General features: G+C 41.3%; 1 protein-coding gene across 6 annotated transcripts in view; it reads right to left on the reverse strand.

Moving 5' to 3' along the window:
• itgb5 (integrin, beta 5) overlaps positions 1–20,147 on the reverse strand; it is a 142,056-nt gene that overhangs the window by 102,370 nt on the left and 19,539 nt on the right. For all 6 annotated transcript variants that reach the window (XR_015757708.1, XM_087989118.1, XM_043693954.2 and 3 more), the window contains one exon: positions 10,653–10,821. Coding sequence is in view for 5 of the 6 variants with exons in the window: in XM_087989118.1 (XP_087845244.1) it covers positions 10,653–10,821 (169 nt within the window). In the remaining variant the exon portion in view is untranslated. The remainder of the gene's footprint in view (positions 1–10,652; positions 10,822–20,147) is intronic.

The following is a 20,147-nucleotide window of genomic DNA, read 5'->3' on the forward strand; positions in this document are numbered from 1 at the left end:
TCCCTATTCCTCGACTCTCTATCACATGGCACGGGTAACAAACCAGAGACAACAACTCTGTTTGTTCTAACTCTGAGCTTCCAACCTAGCTCCCTGAAAGCCTGTCTAATATCCTCAGCACACTTCCTACCTATGTCGTTGGTGCCAATGAGGACCACGAGTTCAGACTGCTCCCCCTCCCCCTTAAGGACCCGGAAAACACGATCAGAGACGTCACGTACCCTTGCACCTGGGAGGCAACATACCAAACGTGAGTCTCTCTCGCCCCCACAAAACCGCCTTTCTGTGCCCCGAACAATCGAGTCCTCAATAACTATTGCTCTGCTCTTCTCCACCCTTCCCTTCTGAGCAACGGGGACAGGCTCCGTGCCAGAGGCCTGAACCCCATTGCTTACCCCTGGTAAGTCATCCCCCCCACAAGTATCCAAAACGGTATACTTGTTCTTGAGGGGAAGGGGACAGAATAGAAAAGTACTTTTGGTAGGGGACTCGATAGTTAGGGGAATCGACCAGAGATTTTGTGGTCAGGATCGGGATTCCCGGAAGGTATGTTGCCTCCTTAATCCAGGGTCCGGGACGTCTCTGATCGGGTGTATAAGGTTCTAAAAGGGGAGGGCGAACAGCCAGAAATCGTGTTACATATTGGCACTAATGATATAGCCAGGAAAAGGATCGAGGATATAAAAAAAGTGATTTCTGGGAGTTAGGATGGAAGCTGCAAAGCAGGACGAACAGAGTAGTTTTCTCTAGTTTACTGCCGGTGCCACGAGATAGCGAGGCGAGGAACAGGGGGCGGGCGCAGCTTAATACGTGGCTGCGCAGCTGGTGTAGGAGGGAGGACTTCAGATATGTAGATAATTGAGATGCCTTCTGGGGAAGGTGGGACCTGTACAAGAAGGACAGGTTGCATCTGAACTGGAAGGAGACCAATGTCCTGGGTGGAAGGTTTGCTCGAGTAGTTCGAGAGGGTTTAAACTAGTATGGCAGGGAGGTGGGAACCTGAGCTGTATACCGGAGGTGAGAGTTGATGCAGATGAGGCAATAGCAAGATGTAGACCAGCTAGTGGGAAGGATTTTCCTGGGAAGGAACCAAGGGATCAGTTAAAGTGTGTTTGCTTTAACACAAGGAGTATCAGAAATAAAAGTGATGAACTTAGAGCATGGATCAGTACCTGGTGCTATGATATTGTGGCCATAACAGAGACATGGGTTTCTGAGGGGCAGGAATGGTTGCTGGATGTTCCAGGGTTTAGAGCATTTTAAAAGAATAGGGAGGGGGGAAAAAAAAGGAGGGTGTGTGTAGCACTACTAATCAGAGAGGGTATCACAGCTACAGAAGCTTACATTGTTGAGAAAGATCTGCCTACCGAGTCAGTATGGGTGGAAATTAGGAACAGCAAGGGAGCAGTCACCTCTTTAGGGGTTTACTACAGGCCCCTCAATAGCAGCAGGGAGATGGAAGAAAGAATAGGTCGGCAGATTTTGGAAAAGTGTGGACGCAGTAGTGTTGTTGTAATGGGTGACTTTAACTTTCCCAATATTGATTGGAACCTCCTTCGAGCAGAAGATTTGAATGGAGCTGTTTTTGTAAGGTGTGTTTCCTAACTCAGTACATTGACAGGCCGATGAGGGGAGAGGCCATTCCAGACTTAGTGCTCGGTAACGAGCCGGGGCAGGTATCAGATCTTGTGGTGGGAGAGCATTTTGGTGATAGTGACCACAACTGCTTCACATTCTACATAGCTATGGAGAAGGAGAGGATTAGGCAAAATGGGAGGATATTTAATTGGGGAAGAGGAAACTATGATGTGATTAGACATGAGTTAGGAAGCACGGATTGGGAGCAATTGTTCCATGGTAAAGGCATTATAGACACGTGGAGACTGTTTAAGGAACAGTTGTTGCAAGTGATGAATAAATATGTCCCTCTGAGGCAAGAAGTGGTAAGATAAAGGAACCTTGGATGACGAGAGCGGTGGAGCTTCTTGTCAAAAGGAAAAAGGTAGCTTACATAAAGTGGAGGAAGCTAGGGTCAAGCTCAGCTCTACAGGAAGAAGGGCTCATGCCCAAAACGTCGATTCTCCTGTTCCTTGGATGCTGCCTGACCTGCTGTGCTTTCCCAGCAACACATTTTCAGCTCTACAGGATTACAGGCAGGCGAGGAAGGAGCTTAAAAATGGTCTGAGGAGAGCCAGGAGGGGGCACGAGAAAGGCTTGGCAGAACAGATTAGGGAGAACACCAAAGGCATTTTACACTTATGTGAGGAATAAGAGAATGGTCAAAGAAAGAGTAGGGCCGATCAGGGATAGCATAGGGAATTTGTGTGTGGAGTCTGAGGAGATAGGGGAAGCCCTAAATAAGTTTTTTGCTTCTGTCTTTACAAAAGAAACAAACTTTGTAGTGAATGAAATCTTTGAAGAGCAGGTGTGCATGCTGAAATGGATAGAGATAGAGGAAGCTGATGTCCTAAAAATGTTGTCAAACATTAAGATTGACAAGTCGCCAGGCCCGTTCTTGGTTGCTTTGGGAAACGAGAAATGCAATTGCTTCGCCACTTGCGAAGATCTTTTCATCCTCGCTCTCCACTGGAGTCGTACCTGAGGACTGGAGAGGGGCAAATGTAATTCCTCTCTTCAAGAAAGGAAATAGGGAAATCCCCGGCAATTACAGACCAGTAAGTCTCACGTCTGTCGTCTGCAAGGTGTTAGAAAGGATTCTTTGCGATAGGATTTATGACCATCTGGAAGAGCATGGCTCGATTAAATGCAGTCAACACGGCTTTGAGGGGGGCAGGTCATGCCTCACAAACCTCATCGAGTTCTTTGAGGATGTGACTAGAAAAGTTGATGAGGGTCGAGCTGTGGATGTGGTGTATATGGACTTCAGCAAGGCATTTGATAAGGTTCCCCATGGTAGGCTTATTCAGAAGGTCAGGAGGAATGGGATTCAGGGGAACATAGCTGTCTTGATACAGAATTGGCTGGCCAACAGAAGACAGCGAGTGGTAGTAGAAGGAAAATATTCTGCCTGCAAGTCTGTGGTGAGTGGTGTTGCACAGGGCTCTGTCCTTGGGCCTCTATTATTTGTAATTTTGATTAATGACTTGGATGAAGGGATTGAAGGATGGGTCAGCAAGTTTGCAGATGACACAAAGGTTGGAGGTGTCGTTGACATTATAGAGGGCTGTTGTAGGCTACAGCGGGACATTGACAGGATGCAGAGATGGGCTGAGAGGTGGCAGATGGAGTTCAACCTGGATAAATGCGAGGTGATGCATTTTGGAAAGTCGAATTTGAAAGCTGAGTACAGGATTAAGGATAGGATTCTTGGCAGTGTGGAGGAACAGAGGGATCTTGGGGTGCAGGTACATAGATCCCTTAAAATGGCCACCCAAGTGGACAGGGTTGTTAAGAAAGCATATGGTGTTTTGGCTTTCATTAACAGGGGGATTGAATTTAAGATTCGTGAAATCTTGTTGCAGCTCTATAAAACTTTGGTTAGACCGCACTTGGAATTCTGCGTCCAGTTCTGGTCACCCTATAATAAGAAAGATGTGGATGCTTTGGAGAGGGTTCAGAGGAGGTTTACCAGGATGCTGCCTGGACTGGAGGGCTTATCTTATGAAGAGAGGTTGACTGAGCTCGGACGTTTTTCATTGGAGAAAAGGAGGAGAAGAGGGGACCTAATTGAGGTATACAAGATAATGAGAGGCATAGATAGAGTCGATAGCCAGAGAAAATTTCCCAGGGCAGAAATGACTAACACGAGGGGTCATAGTTTTAAGCTGGTTGGAGGAAAGTATAGAGGGGATGTCAGAGGCGGGTTCTTTACACAGAGAGTTGAGAGAGCATGGAATGCGTTGCCAGCAGCAGTTGTGGAGGCAGGGTCATTGGGGACATTTAAGAGACTCCTGGACATGCATATTGTCACAGAAATTTGAGGGTGCATACATGAGGTTCAGTGGTCGGCACAACATCGTGGGCTGAAGGGCCTGTTCTGTGCTGTACTGTTCTATGTTCTAGAATTCCTGGAACTTACACTCTGTCAATCACTCCCACTGTAACTTCCCCAGTCTTAAGTTGGAACTCCAACCTGATCTTACATAGGGGAATGCTAAATTTCTGTCCATCTATCCCACAAATTACCACACTCTCGGGTAATAAATCAGAAAAAGACTGCACATGCACTCATCTCTTACTATCAGTGACTGGTTAAATCCTGCATCTCTCAAAATTATAACTTCTTGTCCTTCTCCCTCTGTTCTTTCAGTAAACTTTACCCACAGAGGCAAATTCTTTGTAGAGATCAGGTACTAACTCCATACCCAGCCCCTGCCTAGGTTGTGCACTCTCCTGCAGCTCCTCAGCTCTTAGTGGGATCTCCTCTACTACCTTCACTAATGCCACTGGCTCAGCTTCATTTGCCACATCTTTTCCCACAGTGCCTTTCTTTAATGAACAGCACTGTGACTTTACCTGTCCCACTTTACCAGTGGAAACACCTGAAGCCTTTCACAGAGTATAAAGAAAGTCGAGGTATCCTTAAGAGGGAAATCAGGAGGGAAAAATGGGGACATGAGATAGCTTTGGCAAATAGAATTAAGGAGAATCCAAAGGGTTTTTACAAATATATTAAGAACAAAAGGGTAACTAGGGAGATAATAGGGCCCTTCAAAGATCAGCAAGGAGGCTTTTGTGTAGAGCCACAAAAATGGGGGAGATACTAAATGAATACTTTGCATCAGTACTTACTGTGGAAAAGGATATGGAAGATAAAGACTGTAGGGAAATAGATGGTGACATCTTGCAAAATGTCCAGATTACAGAGGAGGAAGTGCTGGATGTCTTGAAACGGTTAAAGGTGGATAAATCCCCAGGACCTGATCAAGTGTACCCGAGAACTCTGTGGGAAGCGAGAGAAAAGTGATTGTTGGGCCTCTTGCTGAGATATTTTCTATCATCAATAGTCACAGGTGAGGTGCCGGAAGACTGGAGGTTGGCAAACAAGGTACCACTGTTTAAGAAGGGCAGTAAAGACAAGCCAGGGAACTATTGACCAGTGAGCCTGACCTCGGTGGAGGGCAGGTTGTTGGAGGGAATCCTGAGGGACAGGATGTACATGTATTTGGAAAGGCAAGGACTGATTAGGGATAGTCAACATGGCTTTGTGCATGGGAAGTCATGTCTCACAAACTTGATTGAGTTTTTTGAAGGAGTAACAAAGAAGATTGATGAGGACAGAGCAGTAGATGTGATCTATATGGACTTCAGTAAGGCATTCGACAAGATTCACCATGGGAGGTTGATTAGCAAGGTTAGATCTCATGGAATACAGGGAGAACTAGCCATTTGGATACAGAACTGGCTTAAAGGTAAAAGACAGAGGCTAGTGGTGGAGGGTTGTTTTTCAGACTGGAGACCTGTGACCAGTGGAGTGTCACAAGGATCGGTGCTGGGCCCTCTACTTTTTGTCATTTACATAAATGATTTGGATGCAAGCATAAGATGTACAGTTAATAAGTTTGCAGATGACACCAAAATTGGAGGTGTAGTGGACAGCGAAGAGGGTTACCTCAGATTACAACAGGATCTGGACCAGATGGGCCTATGGGCTGAGAAGTGGCAGATGGAGTATAATTCAGATAAATGAGAGGTGCTGCATTTTGGGAAAGCAAATCTTAGCAGGACTTATACACTTAATGATAAGGTCCTAGGGAGTGTTGCTGAACAAAGAGAGCTTGGAGTGCAGGTTCATAGCTCCTTGAAAGTGGAGTCGCAGGTAGATAGGATAGTGAAGAAGGCATTTGGTATGCTTTCCTTTATTGGTCAGAGTATTGAGTACAGGAGTTGGGAGGTCTTGTTGTGGCTGTACAGGACATTGGTTAGGCCACTGTTGGAATATTGCGTGCAATTCTGGTCTCCTTCCTATCGGAAAGATGTTGTGAAACTTGAAAGGTTTCAGAAAAGATTTACAATGATGTTGCCAGGGTTGGAGGATCTGAGCTACAGGGAGAGGCTGAACAGGCTGGGGCTGTTTTCCCTGGAGTGTCGGAGGCTGAGGGGTGATCTTATAGAGATTTATAAAATTATGAGGGGCATGGATAGGATAAATAGACAAAGTCTTTTCCCTGAGGTCAGGGAGTCCAGAACTAGAGGGCATAGGTTTAGGGTGAGAGGGGAAAGATATAAAAGAGACCTAAGGGGCAACTTTTTCACGCAGAGGGTGGTATGTGTATGGAATGAACTGCCATGGGATGTGGTACAGGCTGGTACATTTAAGAGGCATTTGGGTGGGTATATGAATAGGAAGGGTTTGGAGGGATATGGGCCGGGTGCTGGTAGGTGGGACTAGATTGGGTTGTGATATCTGGTCGGCATGGACGGGTTGGACCGAAGGGTCTGTTTCCATGCTGTACATCTCTGTGACTATGACCTCCTTTCCACCCTCTTGGACTTCTTTTTGATCCTTGGTTTAGTAGTGTAGGATCTCCCCTTCTCCCAACTTCTATCCCTCACAGGACGAAATTCTGGTCAGAAGCTCGTCTTATGTACCAACATGTAGTCATCTGCTAACTCTACTACCCTTCTCAAGTCCTGAACCTTCTGCTCTATCACATGAATTCTTACCATCTCCGAAAGTGAGTTTTTAAACTCTGCCAGCAGAATAATCCCTCTTATAGCCTCAAAGGTCTTATCTATTTTCAAAGAACGCACTCATTGATCAAAATGACGATGTTTAATTCTGTCAAACTCAACGCAAGTCTGACCTGGTTCCTTCTTTGTGTTTCTGAACCACTGTCTATATGCTTCTGGTACCAATTCATAAGCACTTAATATAGACTGTTTAACCTCTTCATAATCTCTTGACCCCTCATCTGACAGTGTAGCAAATACCTTACTAGTTCTGCCTACCAGTTTAGTCTGAACTCATTACTGATAAATCCTTGGACCACTCCATCTGCCTAGCCAATGTTTCAAATGAAATTAAAAAAGGCTTCAACATCTTTCTCATCAAAATGTGGCAGAATTTTGACATATTTATATATATTACCACTTCCTCTTTTAATCTCCATCCTGTTAACTTGACTTTGCTGACTAAGTTACAACCTCAAGTTCAAGTTCTCTTTTTGCTCAGCCAAGAACCTTCTCTCTCTCTTTTTTTCTCTCTCTTTTTCCACTCACTCCCTTTCTCTCTCCTCTCTCTATTCATCTTCTAATTCCATTTTCCTCAATTGTGATTTTCTACCTTTACAGCACTTCTCGGTTTCTCTGGCATACAAGTGTTTGAGTAACTCCCTTTCAATTTCAGCTTTACTTTTGCCCTTGGTTCAACCCAAATCTAACTTATTTGCTAATTTTAAAAGTATGGCCTTTTTCTTTCCTTCTACACTTTCTTGGCAAATTGAGAATCATGTTCAAATTCCAGAACCTCTATAGTAATTTCAAGAGCCATTTCTCTCACTTTTAATTAAATCAACCACAAGTCACTGAAATTAAACTCACCTATGTTTTATTTAAAGATCTAGGACACTAATTTGAAAAAGTGTTTAAATCTGCTGGGATTTTCGTATCCCAAAATCTATTCAAATCCTGATGACGAGCCCCCAAACTGTCACCCTCCTGCACATTTTAAATCAGCAACACAGATTACTCCACGGATTTATCCCGTGGAGTAATCTGTGAAAATTCGATAGGCCAATAACTAGTTAAAGTAAAATAACAACTTTATTTCTTAAAGTATAACAGAGAATAATTAACTAACAACTGTTTATAACTCCTTCCTTTAACCTATTTTGTACCTTGCCCTTCTACAATACTAGTCTGATAAAACTCCCGATTAACATTTACTAAACAAAACTTCTTATCTGGAAACCCGGCAGCTTTCAGTTCTTCTCTGTATTCTGGTCTTCTTCTTGGGGATTCTGCTTCACAGGTTACTGATCGATAAAGGTATCTTTAAGAGAGCTATTTTTCTGGGCAGTTCACAGATGTCACTGGTTTGGCAGGTCTCCTCTCAGCTGTTCGATTTTCCCCGGTCTTATACCCCTAAAGCATTGGATTGTGTCATTGGCTTTTAAGACTGTCGATATACTCAATTCAAACTTGATTGGAGTTTGGTATTTTTCAGGGTATAATTTAAACTGAATTATTTGCCTAAGTTAAATGTTTTTTTGTGTCCAGGCAACTAACTACCCTAGCCACTCTAGTAGCTGGATCACATGTTACATTGTATCTTATTAAGAAAACTTGGTGCTGTAACTGCTAGCTTTTAACTCGATTAAAGGTACAATACATCCACATCCTCATAACAAGATGTATGTGTGTTAGGGTGTGTAGTGTTGTGGGGTCACCTGTAGTGTGACACAAACCCAAGATCTTGATCGAGGCCTTTCTCATGGATACTGAACTTGACTATCAGTCTTTGCTCCGCAAGTCCGTGTTGTTGAATATCCCGAAGTCGGCCTTACAGGACGTTTCCCCGAAGATCCTATGTCAAATGTCCTTGACGACTGAAGTATTCCACCACTGGGAGAGAAAACCCCTGTCTGGCGATTGTTGCATGGGGTCCATTCATCTGTTGTTGTAGCACCCACATGGTTTTGCCAATATACCATGCCTCAGCGTGAGTTAGACAATGTTGGCCAACTCACATGAGTATCTGCTGTGCACCTGGTGGGTGGTGCCCTCACGTATAACAATAGTATCCATGTCTATGTTTTGGCACGTCTTGCAGTGGCTGCCATGACAGCACTGTCATGGTGTTGTAGTCAATGTTGTCCTGAAGGCTAGGTAATTTGCTGCGAACAATAATCTGTTTAAGATTTGATGGTTGTTTGAAAGTGAGAAGTGGGGTGCAGGGAAGATCTCAACTTGAAACAAGGCGTCACACCTAAAATGCATTGTCTGACCTGAAATGTCACCTTTATACTGATAAAATCTTAAGTTATCTTGGGGCAGTGACTTGAAAGAAATTCTGAGATTTACATAAGAATCAATCAAAATCTGCAAGCATTCTAACTGATAAAAGACTTAATAGCCATCTAAGTCTTTTCAATACATTTACATAATTTGCACGACCCTTTGATCTTTTCCTTAAAAATTCTGTGTCCAATGTATTCTCTCTCATTAGCTACCTGAGGAAGGAGCTGGACTCTGAAAGCTTGTGGTTTCAAATAACCCTATTCGACTAAAACCCAGTGTCATGTGATTTTTGGCAGGGTAGGATTAGTGATTAGACCGGGAAAAAGCTTTTCTGGAGAAGTACAGTTATAGACTACTTGGACTAAATATTTGGTTTCTGTGCTAGAGTTGCATATTTGGTTCTAAAACGTGACTTGTCATTACATTTCCTTTTAAGAGTTAACTAGTTGAGAGGATTGGGTGATATATTCATTTCATCTTGGAAATCTTTTTGAATCTAGTGTGGATGCAAGAGATGAAAGTCTCTCTGCAAGCTGTAGGGATTCTCAAATTAATTCTAGCTGTATCAATTCCACCCTCATGGGCATTTCCAAAAAAGTTAAAACACTAAGTAATTTTCAACTTCGCTCTGAACCAAGTAGACGTTTCAAATTAATTTGGGAATAGTTCATGCTGAAAAGCATTTAATTTCTTGGCACTGAGCTGTAGGCAAAATGAAAAAATGTGGCTGAAAAGATATTCATGACTGTTTGCTTCAAAGTGGTGTTACTTACACTACATCAATCCCACAAATCAGGCAATGCCAGTGGCCATTACCTGAATTGTTTGTCTAGGTTTCCTCAATATTATTGAAGAGAACCATGTAAATGCACAGCTAATGACCAACGTGGGAATTTGTCACCAGGAAGTCAACATTGTCTATGTACTAACATTGAATAAGATTTAGCTCACAATCTTCATCTTAAGTCATCCCAATTAAGGTACCAGCACCCAACTGATTTTGTGAAATAACAAAGCAAAGATTCATCAAAAAGGTTGTTAACTCTAATAAAGCTAAAAGTTTTGGGAAGTAAATTTATCTGCATAGCATTGCTTCTAGTAGGATCACACAAGGGGGAAAATATAATGATTGAGTGACTGGCGACAAAACCAAAGCTATTTTCACCTTGAGACACTTCTGTATTTTTCCATTTCCTCGCTTGACAAATGCACTAAAATGTGCTTTCCAGAATATAATGGACAAGCAGGCCAAGAATGTTTTGAAGCCAGCTGTGTTGATTTCTCTTAGAATCAATAAAATAAATTTCATGGCAAATGTACTTTGAGAGACTTAAGTGTTTGAACCTTTTCCTGCTTGCTTGTAAGAAAAAGCTTCTGATTTTAACCATCTCTGGATTCCAAATCCAATTTGTCCCCAACACATATAATGTGGATTTCTCCTAGGAGGAGCAATACCATGGGCTTCTATCATATCAGCCCAATTCTCTTCAATTATAAAATCGGTGAAAAACAGAGTTGGCCATGTAGGTAGTAACATAATGCTTCAAGCTATATGAATGAATTTTCTCCCTTTGAATTCTAGAAAGAATTAACATAAATGAACAGAGATATATTAGATAAGAGCAGACAACGCTGGCAATAAAGAAAGATAAATCCAGGCCAATGTTACACACATCATCTTCCAGGTTGCTACAGTACAGCAAAACTATCTGCAGATGAAATCTCCTCACCTTGCAAACGGCTGCCTGCAGGATTGCATCAAGTCCACCCTCTGGTGCATCACGATTCCGAGATACCATCTGCTTCTGAACTTCTGCATTGAACTTGTCTGACTTGTCAGTCAGTGATAGCAAGTGACGGAATCCAAAAGATGGAACACATTGTGGAAACAGCTTATATCTACATGAAAAGACATGACAGCAGCAAGGATAAGATGCATCTTCATATATGAGCGAGGCGATTTATGCTGTGCCAATTAAATAGATTTTAGCATTTTGCAATTGGCTAAAGTGCAACTATTTCAATTTATTTTTTTGGTAAACTCATTATTGGTTTTAAGAGTTTAGGTTTCTGATTTTTATAGCTAATAACACAGATTAATTTTCCATAACTAAACTAAATTTTAATAATATTCAAATATTTCCTTCATTCATTTCTATTTGAACTTTGGCCTACAAGTAAAATTACACATTAAATAATTGATCACAAAAAAGAGATTGATAGCCTATGAGAAGAGCTAGAACTATAAAACTGTTACTTAAGGAAGTGCTCAATAATACTTCAATGTTGGTGAATGTTCTAACCTTCCGGAGGAGTGAGAAAGATTTGCTTTCATTTATCATAACTGACAAAAAATGAAATGCATGAAGAATTATTGCAAAGTTACATTTTCATGTAAATTTAACAAATAGTTGGTTTGATTTTAACATGAATCAAATTTATGTTCAATAAAGCAAAAAATGTGGAAGAGAACATTTCACAGGTAAATGAATTCAATGACGTACTGAAATTTAAACTAGATTGTTAATTAAAACCATAATTTTCAAAACTTGTCGGAAGAACTATATCAGTTGATTCTTTAATGTTTTATTTTAAAAAGATGCACATATTTTTACGACCCAAGATTTTCTGAAGTGAAAATGACTGCAGTAATCATGAACAATTAAAATATTAATGTTAAATATTGAAAGTAGCAAGTCCATCTTAAGACTTTACAATTTTCAATTGATAACTGCAAATGCCAACTGACTACATTCCATAAGTTTAATCATTTTAATCAATGAAGAAAGTAGCAATAATTTGGCAGAAATAAATGTTTGTTATTTTGGAAGAAGTACTATAATGCTAGTTTGAAACGGCGAAAATCTTCTCAGTGCCTGTCTATCATCTACAAATCAAAATTCAGAAATGAAAACAAATACTCCTGACTTGCCTAGCCGGGTGCTGTTATGAACCAGACCAAAACCTCCAAACGTATATTGTGGTGATAGCCTAGATCCCAAATTTTATAATTTTTTTCAAAAAGGCAAGTGTTCGGTGGTGTGTTCCAGATATGATTTGATTTCACCACCACTAAGCTATAAATCAAAACACAATTTATTCTTACACTACAGTTAAATACAACAAAAAGAATTGGCATTACTTCACGCTATTGTAATACTAAAGAATATAGTGTATTATTTAAACCACTAATTATCAACTGATCCAATATAGAAGGGCTTTATGCCCGAAACGTCGATTCTCCTGTTCCCTGGATGCTGCCTGACCTGCTGTGCTTTTCCAGCAACGCATTTTCAGCTCTGATCTCCAGCATCTGCAGACCTCACTTTCTCCTCAACATCCAATAAACACAACCTTGACAAAGGCAATTCAGCAACAGCTATTACTCTCATGTGTTGCCTCTCTCCAGTCCTGTAGAAAGGAACAATCTGCCCCTTGTTTTTTTTTTAGAAAAAGAGGAAGCCTCTCTTAATAAGATTTCACTCTAGCAAAGGAATTCAAGCTTTCAGCTCCAGCAGCCAGCAAAAAGCCTATTCAACTAACTGAAAGCAAAACTAACGTGTAAGTCTGACCAAATCCCCTCATGATTGTTTTGTCTTACTTTAAAAGAAAACACCCAAGGAAAACTCAGAGCTGTTTACCGACTACCTGTCCAGAGGAGCCATTTCGGCACTGCTGTGACTACACCGCTCTGTAAGAAACAGGACAGAACACACCTCTTAAAAAGCACAGTGTCATCATAATCCAGTTCCAATAGCACACAAGAAGCTTGATACCCTATAAGGCAGCGTATGTTGTTCTTTGGCACCCTATCTAGCACCTTCAAAATTTATTTCTTTCACCACCAAATAGTCAGTAGCTGTATACAAATACCATCTATAAGATCCACTGCGATATTTCATGAAGGCTTCTCAGACAGTACCTTCTAAATATACAATCCCTACCACCTAGAATAAGCAGAGGATCCAATTCATTGGAAAACTACCACCTGCAAATTCCCTTCCAAGACACAGTCCATTAGTTGGAAACGTATTGCTGTTCTCGCACCCTGGAATTCGTTTCCTGACAGCACTGTAGGTGTACATACATCACCAGGTCTGCAGGAGATAAGGAAGGCAGCTCACCACTGCCTTTGCCAGGGCAATAAGTTCTGGGCTATCCTACAAATAAGAGAAGTTAGTTGCTTCAATTTAAAAAACAAATTAATTGAAGCTTGAATCATTAAAGGTCTATGAACAGAATCTTCTCATGCACTGAATGACACATGTGTTGGTGAGAAAGTTGAGAAAAATCATGTGAAAAAGCCAATGAGGATCTTTGACATCAGGAGCAAAAAGACTCATTTCCCAAACAAGTGTTCAATGTCAGCGAGATTCTAACTATTGAGTGCCAAGAGGCTGATTTGATACATCAGCATGTATCAGCAGTATCATCTTATAATATACACGTACCCCATTTGCTCTTCTGCCACATAGAAGTTGAGTGGTGATTATCTCAGCATTTGCTCCTTTAACCCTTTGTGGACAGTATTTCACATTATCTCAGCCATGCTGCATGAGCAGCGAACACCTGGACAGCACACCTCCTCTCCATCACTACCACCCACACACATACACCTACGAACATTGGCACAGGACAGCAACATCACTGCACATCTCTGATACACTTACAAATCACTCTGCACTTCAATACACATTAGCACCTATCACTGCAATGCTGCTGTCAAGACACTTAGTATGCAGTGACAGGCACCTGTCCACAGCAGCTCTGCTTTTCCATACTATGCTTTGTCTTTTTTTGCACTATGCCCTTCTCAACCACAGCTTAAAAGACTCACTTCTGCCCTGGCTTATCTTTTAGCGCATTGACAAAGCAAAGGCAGTTTGTCATTGTTGTCGGTAGGAGAAAGTGAGGACTGTAGATGCTGGAGACCAGAGTAGAGTGTGGGGCGCTGGAAAAGCGCACCAGGTCAGGCAGCACCCAAGGAGCAGGAGAATCGACTTTTCGGGCATAAGCCCTTCATCAGGATTCCTGATGAAAGGTTTATGCCTGAAAAGTCGATTCTCCTGCTCCTCGGATGCAGCCTGACCTCGTGTGCTTTTCTAGCACCACACTCTCGACATACTAGTCAGTAGCCCAACAAGAGGGCAAACATGTTGCTGATACAGCCAGGTTCTGCACAATCTCACACCTTCATCATGTGTCACCAACATAATGTGGCAAACATGCAACAAATAAATAACCATGTCTCAAAAGTCAGGAGTGGGAGTAATCCTGAATTAAATCAAGGAAAATGCCCTTCAGGCCAAGTTCCCTTCACCGCATGTCAAAGAACAACCTCCGATATCAGCCCAAGGGCTTGAGAATAGTGAGTTAGTCACATGGCACTGTAGGGGTCATGATCCTCTCATCAGAGGAGAGAAAAAGCCAAATGTCAGGCACCCCACTATTTGGCTTGGCTCTTTTTCCCCTATTGTGGGCCGCTCTTTCCTGAGACAAAGGTAAGGATGGAGTGAGGTAGAAGTAGCTGATACAGCTGTTATTGCTGAAGGTGTTGTACAAAAGATGTTGAGAAATACTCCCTCATATTCGTTTTCTAAAATACATGCAGCTCTGAGGTCCATGCACTTGTGAGTTTTGAAACCAGAACTCACTGCGTCAGCATGTCGATAGAATGCGCTGCATGTTCATTCAGCATAGCAGTAATACTTGTGGTGAGGTGTCCAGAGCTGAGTGAGTAGGTAGTGCATGGGCCATTCTGTGTAAGTGCTTTAGAGACCTACTTACAGCATTTTTGGGTGTTCCTCTAGACTATAGAAACACCACTGACCCATATGGCAATCTCAAACCAAGGTGACAATGTCTAGTGACATGGACTTCTTGGCTTATCCGGAGAGAACAGAATGGTTCTCCTCTGGACCAGCATATCCACTAGGTCCCTTTTGGCAAATAAAGGGTCAATTTCTCTCTGCGCTACATGTTTGGGGCAATTCACACAAACTTTGCAGGGGAGCTCTGAACTGCCAGCTCTTCACTGGGTGCGTGTTTGGGTGCATTTTAAAGATGGTGCTGCTACTGGGAATCCTGGGAAGTTCTAGCAGTAGAATATTGCCACCTACAAATGAGTGGGAGAATACAACAAGCAGGGTGCCTGACAGGCCTGGCACATAGGTTATGAAGCAGGTTTAGGAAGGTAAGGGAGAACTCTTGTAAGGTTTCAAGAGGAGAAACCCTCCATAGAACCACTAAACTTGACAGCCAATATCTGATAAAATTCAGCCCATGACACCACATTGATTAAAAAAAAAATGTCAGATTTCAACTGAAAATAACATCTGAATGAGCTGCTTTACTCAGCTTATCGAAATTAGTGGATACAATAGGATTATGGCACACAACAGTGCAGCTGCATTGATATGAATATTTAAACATATATCTGATTTGTATAATTCAAGTATGTTGTTGTAAATGAATACCTGGAAGCAAATTCAAGGATTTTCAAGAGTATTCACTGTGGAAACTGACAAAATGTCTAGCCAAACATAAATCTAATTTTTTTTTGGGGGGGCGGGGATTTAAATTACATGTTATATTATGAGATGATTACATATGGTGGCATTTTCTTAACAAGCAGAGAGGGTAATAATCAGGGACATAAACATTCCATAATTAATAGAAGCATTAGAGGGTGCCTGGGGAGACATTTCTTTTAAACCAGAGGGTGATAGAGAATCTGGAAGTCACTGCCTGGAAAGAAAAGTATGATGCAGACAAAAATCTTCACATTTTAAACAAAACTTAGATACTCTTGAAACGCCATAGTCTACTGAGCTATGGAAAGAGAGCTGGGAAGTGGGATTAAACTGGCTTGCTTCCTTGTTGGTGACAATGGCATGTTATTTCAGACCGGTAAATGTTGATTAGATTGTAGGCCAAGAGGAAGATCTACCTCGTCCCTTAAAACAATTCTTTTGCCATAATTGGCAACAGCTGCAATTTCTAAAAAGAAAACTGCTCATGGGTTCTGGGTTTCACTTGTTGGGCCAGCACTTATTGCCAATCCCTAGTGGCCACGAGAAGGTGGTGAGTGGTTTTCTTTAAACATTGAAGTCCACTTGGTGTAGCCGGACTTCCCACGCTATCAGGACATAACTTACAAGATGCTCTTGGTTCTCTCCCCCCAATTGCTTGTGCACAATCTGTGATGTTTCCTGGCCACTCTACACCCATATACCTTCAAATGTTTCCCAGTAACTCCTGCTTCCAAGATGCAACATTCAACTATTCTTTTCCCTGCTTAGCAGCTTGTCAATCTAGCCAAGCCAAGTCTTGTTGAGCAGAAAGTGGAGGAAAATAAATTATAAAATAGGTCAGCCACGGTCTCCTCAGCCTAGGAAACTCAGCCACTGTTTCAACAAATATTTGAGGTTTATCCATCAAATGTCGTGCCCCTTTCTTATAGTACTGTGCTGCAGTCTTTTAAAAAAAACTTCCCTATTCTTCCTACGTGATTAAGTACTTCCTTGCTATACCTTTGGTAATCTCTGAAATGACCAGCTGGAAACAAGAACTGTAAATAAATCAAGCATACAGACAAACATACTTTTTATATTATTATAAGTTTGAAAATTTTTTGCCTGGACGTAAATCTTCTGTTCATTTTGTAATGTTATATTGGATTCAGCAAACATACAGAGAGAATTTTTAGAGTGGGTGATAGACGGAATTACGAAGGAAAAGGGAAATGGAACACTACTGATGGAAATAACTGACCAATCATATGTCTGTCTTAGGAGATGCTCCCATATCGGTCACTCATACCCATCCTTCGTACCTTAAATTCCCATTGTCCCAAAACTCTCAATTTTCCTCCCATTACTAGGCTCGTCTGCTTCCTCTTCTGCTTTGCTTTCTACGTTAATTTTATTCTAGCTGCTTCTCATTTTGCATGTCACCCATAGCTCAAGCTCTCATTGTCTCTTTCTCTTTACACTTTCTTCGGTTTGTTATTTTGTCACAACTGCCTGATTGGCTTGGCTCGACTTATATATAAATAGTCACTCCACTGGATGCTACTGTGTAGGAGCTGAGTAAAGCGAAACGATAGACCAGCCATAACTGGTCTCTGCCCATCTTTCCGCTGTGTCAGGAAACTCATTAACATATATTATGACAGTATTAAGGTAGCAGTTAGTAGAGATAAAGCTATACTCAAATTCACACCAGAGTGAATTAGTAATACTTCCAATTCTTCATACACATACAACACAAACCAGTGAGTGGCAGCAAAGGACTAATAGGGTAAAACCAAGAAAATAACTTTATAACTGGAGATCCTCAATCCTAACGTAAATGTAAAATATTCTGATTTTGTACCCACAATTGGTTAACTTTGGTCCAATAGAGTATTTTACAGTCACTATAAGAATCGTGATAATTATCTCAAAGACTCATGACATTCTGTTGAAAAAGCACACGTCAACTATGACATTTAATTTCTTTCAATATATTAATTCAATTATACTTTTCTACCAGTTATTGGTAAACTTCAGTTGTGAACCATCTATCTTTATCATCAGATCACTAGGACCAGCACATTTACAACTCAACTCATAATGACTTCATGTTTGACCTTTAATAAAAATGGTATAATTATAGCACTAACCACATTGTCTACTGATTATTTGGGCTGCCAGCTCAGCACAGCAGATATAGGCTGGGTTTCAGCACCTTTTGCAAGATGTTACTTTTTAGACCAGAAAAAAAAGTGGTGTACCTGACAGAACTGATCTTCGAAGATGTAAACAACCCTACCTTCTGTTTAAAGAGTAAAAAAAAGTTCCAAAAAGTGGTCTACCTGCTGTTACACTTCTGATCATTTCTGTTGGGCCAGTTGATGTCTTCCATCAACAGTTTTAATAGAGTTTACAGCTTGACCTATAGATAAAGAAAAATCACTCAAGGCTCTATTTGTAACTGAGTTTTGGACTAGATATTAATTGGACTTGAAAGAAAATGTTTGAACAAAAGAACGATACAGTTTAACACAAATATCCCTAATTTGCTCAAGAATGTGCTTATTGGGCACACATTTCCTCAGGAAGGGGAGACAGGGACTCTGTTAGCTTAGGTGGTTAGTTTGCAAAGCAGAGTGATGCCACAGTGTGGGCTCAATTTATGCACTAGCTAAGGTTATGACAGAGGACTCTTCTTCTCAATTTCTCCTCTCCCCTGAGGTGTGGTGACCTTCAAGTCATCTCTCGAATGAGGGGATTTACAGGTTTATGGGATTCTTGATGGAGAGGGTGGGATGGGAATCAACATTGTTTAACTGGCCCCTTAAGGAACTCTACTGGGACATGGGTAGTTGGGCCATCCTAGGTATGGCCCGCATCTTCCTCCGCCACCACCACAATCCACAAAATTGAGGATAGGTTGTGGGCAGATAGGAGGGCAACAGGGAGGTCACTGAGGTAATTCAACAAATAGCCCTGCCTACAAACTCACAAGCAGAAGCCCATGGAACTTTGATCAGTAGGTATTTCCAAAGTTCTCCATGATATCTGAAAAAATGAATTCAATATCACATGTGGAAAGAGTTGTTACTTACCAAAAGCTTTGATCATTCTTGGTCGTCAGACTATGGATTTCCAAGATGACTACACAATGGATTAAAGTCAAGATTAGAATGGTGCTGGAAAAGCACAGCAGGTCAGGCAGCATCAGAGGTGCAGGAAAATTGACATTTCGGGCAAAAGCCCTTCATCAGGAACACAATGCATTAGTCTAATAAACCACACATTACTAAACTCAAAATGATTTAGGAAACACAAACCCAAAGTGACTATATCCAACCACTTTTAAATGACTGCTCCACATTTTAAAGACCATATCATGCTATTTCTAGTATCAAAAATAGTTGCCCAAGAACAAAGTGTATACAAAGATACTCTGCAGGACACTTGGAATTATTAGTCACTCTGCAAGAAACATGGCTGGTGTAAAAAAAAGTTGCAGAATAATCTATTCCCTATTTCCTGCAATATGAATTTTAATGTGAAATTAATTCTCACATTTTGTGGCCAAATATATATCTTGCCCCTGGACAGGTAGTAAGATCATAAGAAAAATGAGTAGTAGAAGATCTGAATAAGCTTACGAGAAGTATTACTTATACTACTGATGAAGCCACTTCTCAACAATGTAGTAATAACACAGTTCAGTTCATTTTTGTGCTTATGCTTTCTTTGGTATCATATCTTTGTCACAACCATTATAGAGAGATCAATTTGGAATAATGACATTTGATTAATTTAGAAAAGTGGAACATACAGGTCACAAAACGACCCGACTATTAAAGCCTACACTCCTAAAACATCAAAGTTACATACAGGTATACCCAAGGAGCAAAACTTGGACTCTGAATTTATTGTAAAATATATTTATATAGTCTCCTTACTGTTAACTTCTTAGAGTCATAGAGATGTCCAGCGTGGAAGCGGATCCTTCGGTCCAACCCATCCATGCCAACCAGATATCCCAATCCAATCTAGTCCCACCTGCCAGCACCTGGCTCATATCCCTCCAAACCCATCCTATTCATATACCCATCCAAATGCCTCTTAAATGTTGCAATTGTACCAGCCTCCACCACATCCTCTGGCAGCTCATTCCATACACGTACCACCCTCTGCGTGAAAACGTTGCCCCTTAGGTCTCTTTTATATCTTTCCCCTCTCACCCTAAAAGACTTTGTCTATTTATCCTATCCATGCCCCTCATAATTTTGTAAACCTCTATAAGGTCACCCTTTAGCCTCCGACGCTCCAGGGAAAACAGCCCCAGCCTGTTCAGCCTCTCCCTGTAGCTCAAATCCTCTAACCCTGGCAACATCCTTGTAAATCTTTTCTGAACCCTTTCAAGTTTCACAACATCTTTCCGATAGGAAGGAGACCAGAATTGCACGCAATATTCTAACAGTGGCCTAACCAATGTCCTGTACAGCCGCAACATGACCTCCCAACTCCTGTTTTCAATACTCTGACCAATAAAGGAATGCAGACCAAATGCCTTCTTCACTATCCTATCAACCTGCGACTCCACTTTCAAGGAGCTATGAACCTGCACTCCAAGGTCTCTTTGTTCAGCAACACTCCCTTGGAATTTACCATTCTTGTCCAGTTTCCTTCAGGAAATTTGTAATACATGCTCCAAACATCATTAAA

The sequence above is a fragment of the Chiloscyllium plagiosum genome, unplaced genomic scaffold, assembly GCF_037043375.1.
Source record: "Chiloscyllium plagiosum isolate Xiang-an unplaced genomic scaffold, Cpla_swu_hap1 HiC_scaffold_7, whole genome shotgun sequence".
In the NCBI taxonomy this organism is placed as follows: Eukaryota; Metazoa; Chordata; class Chondrichthyes; order Orectolobiformes; family Hemiscylliidae; genus Chiloscyllium; species Chiloscyllium plagiosum.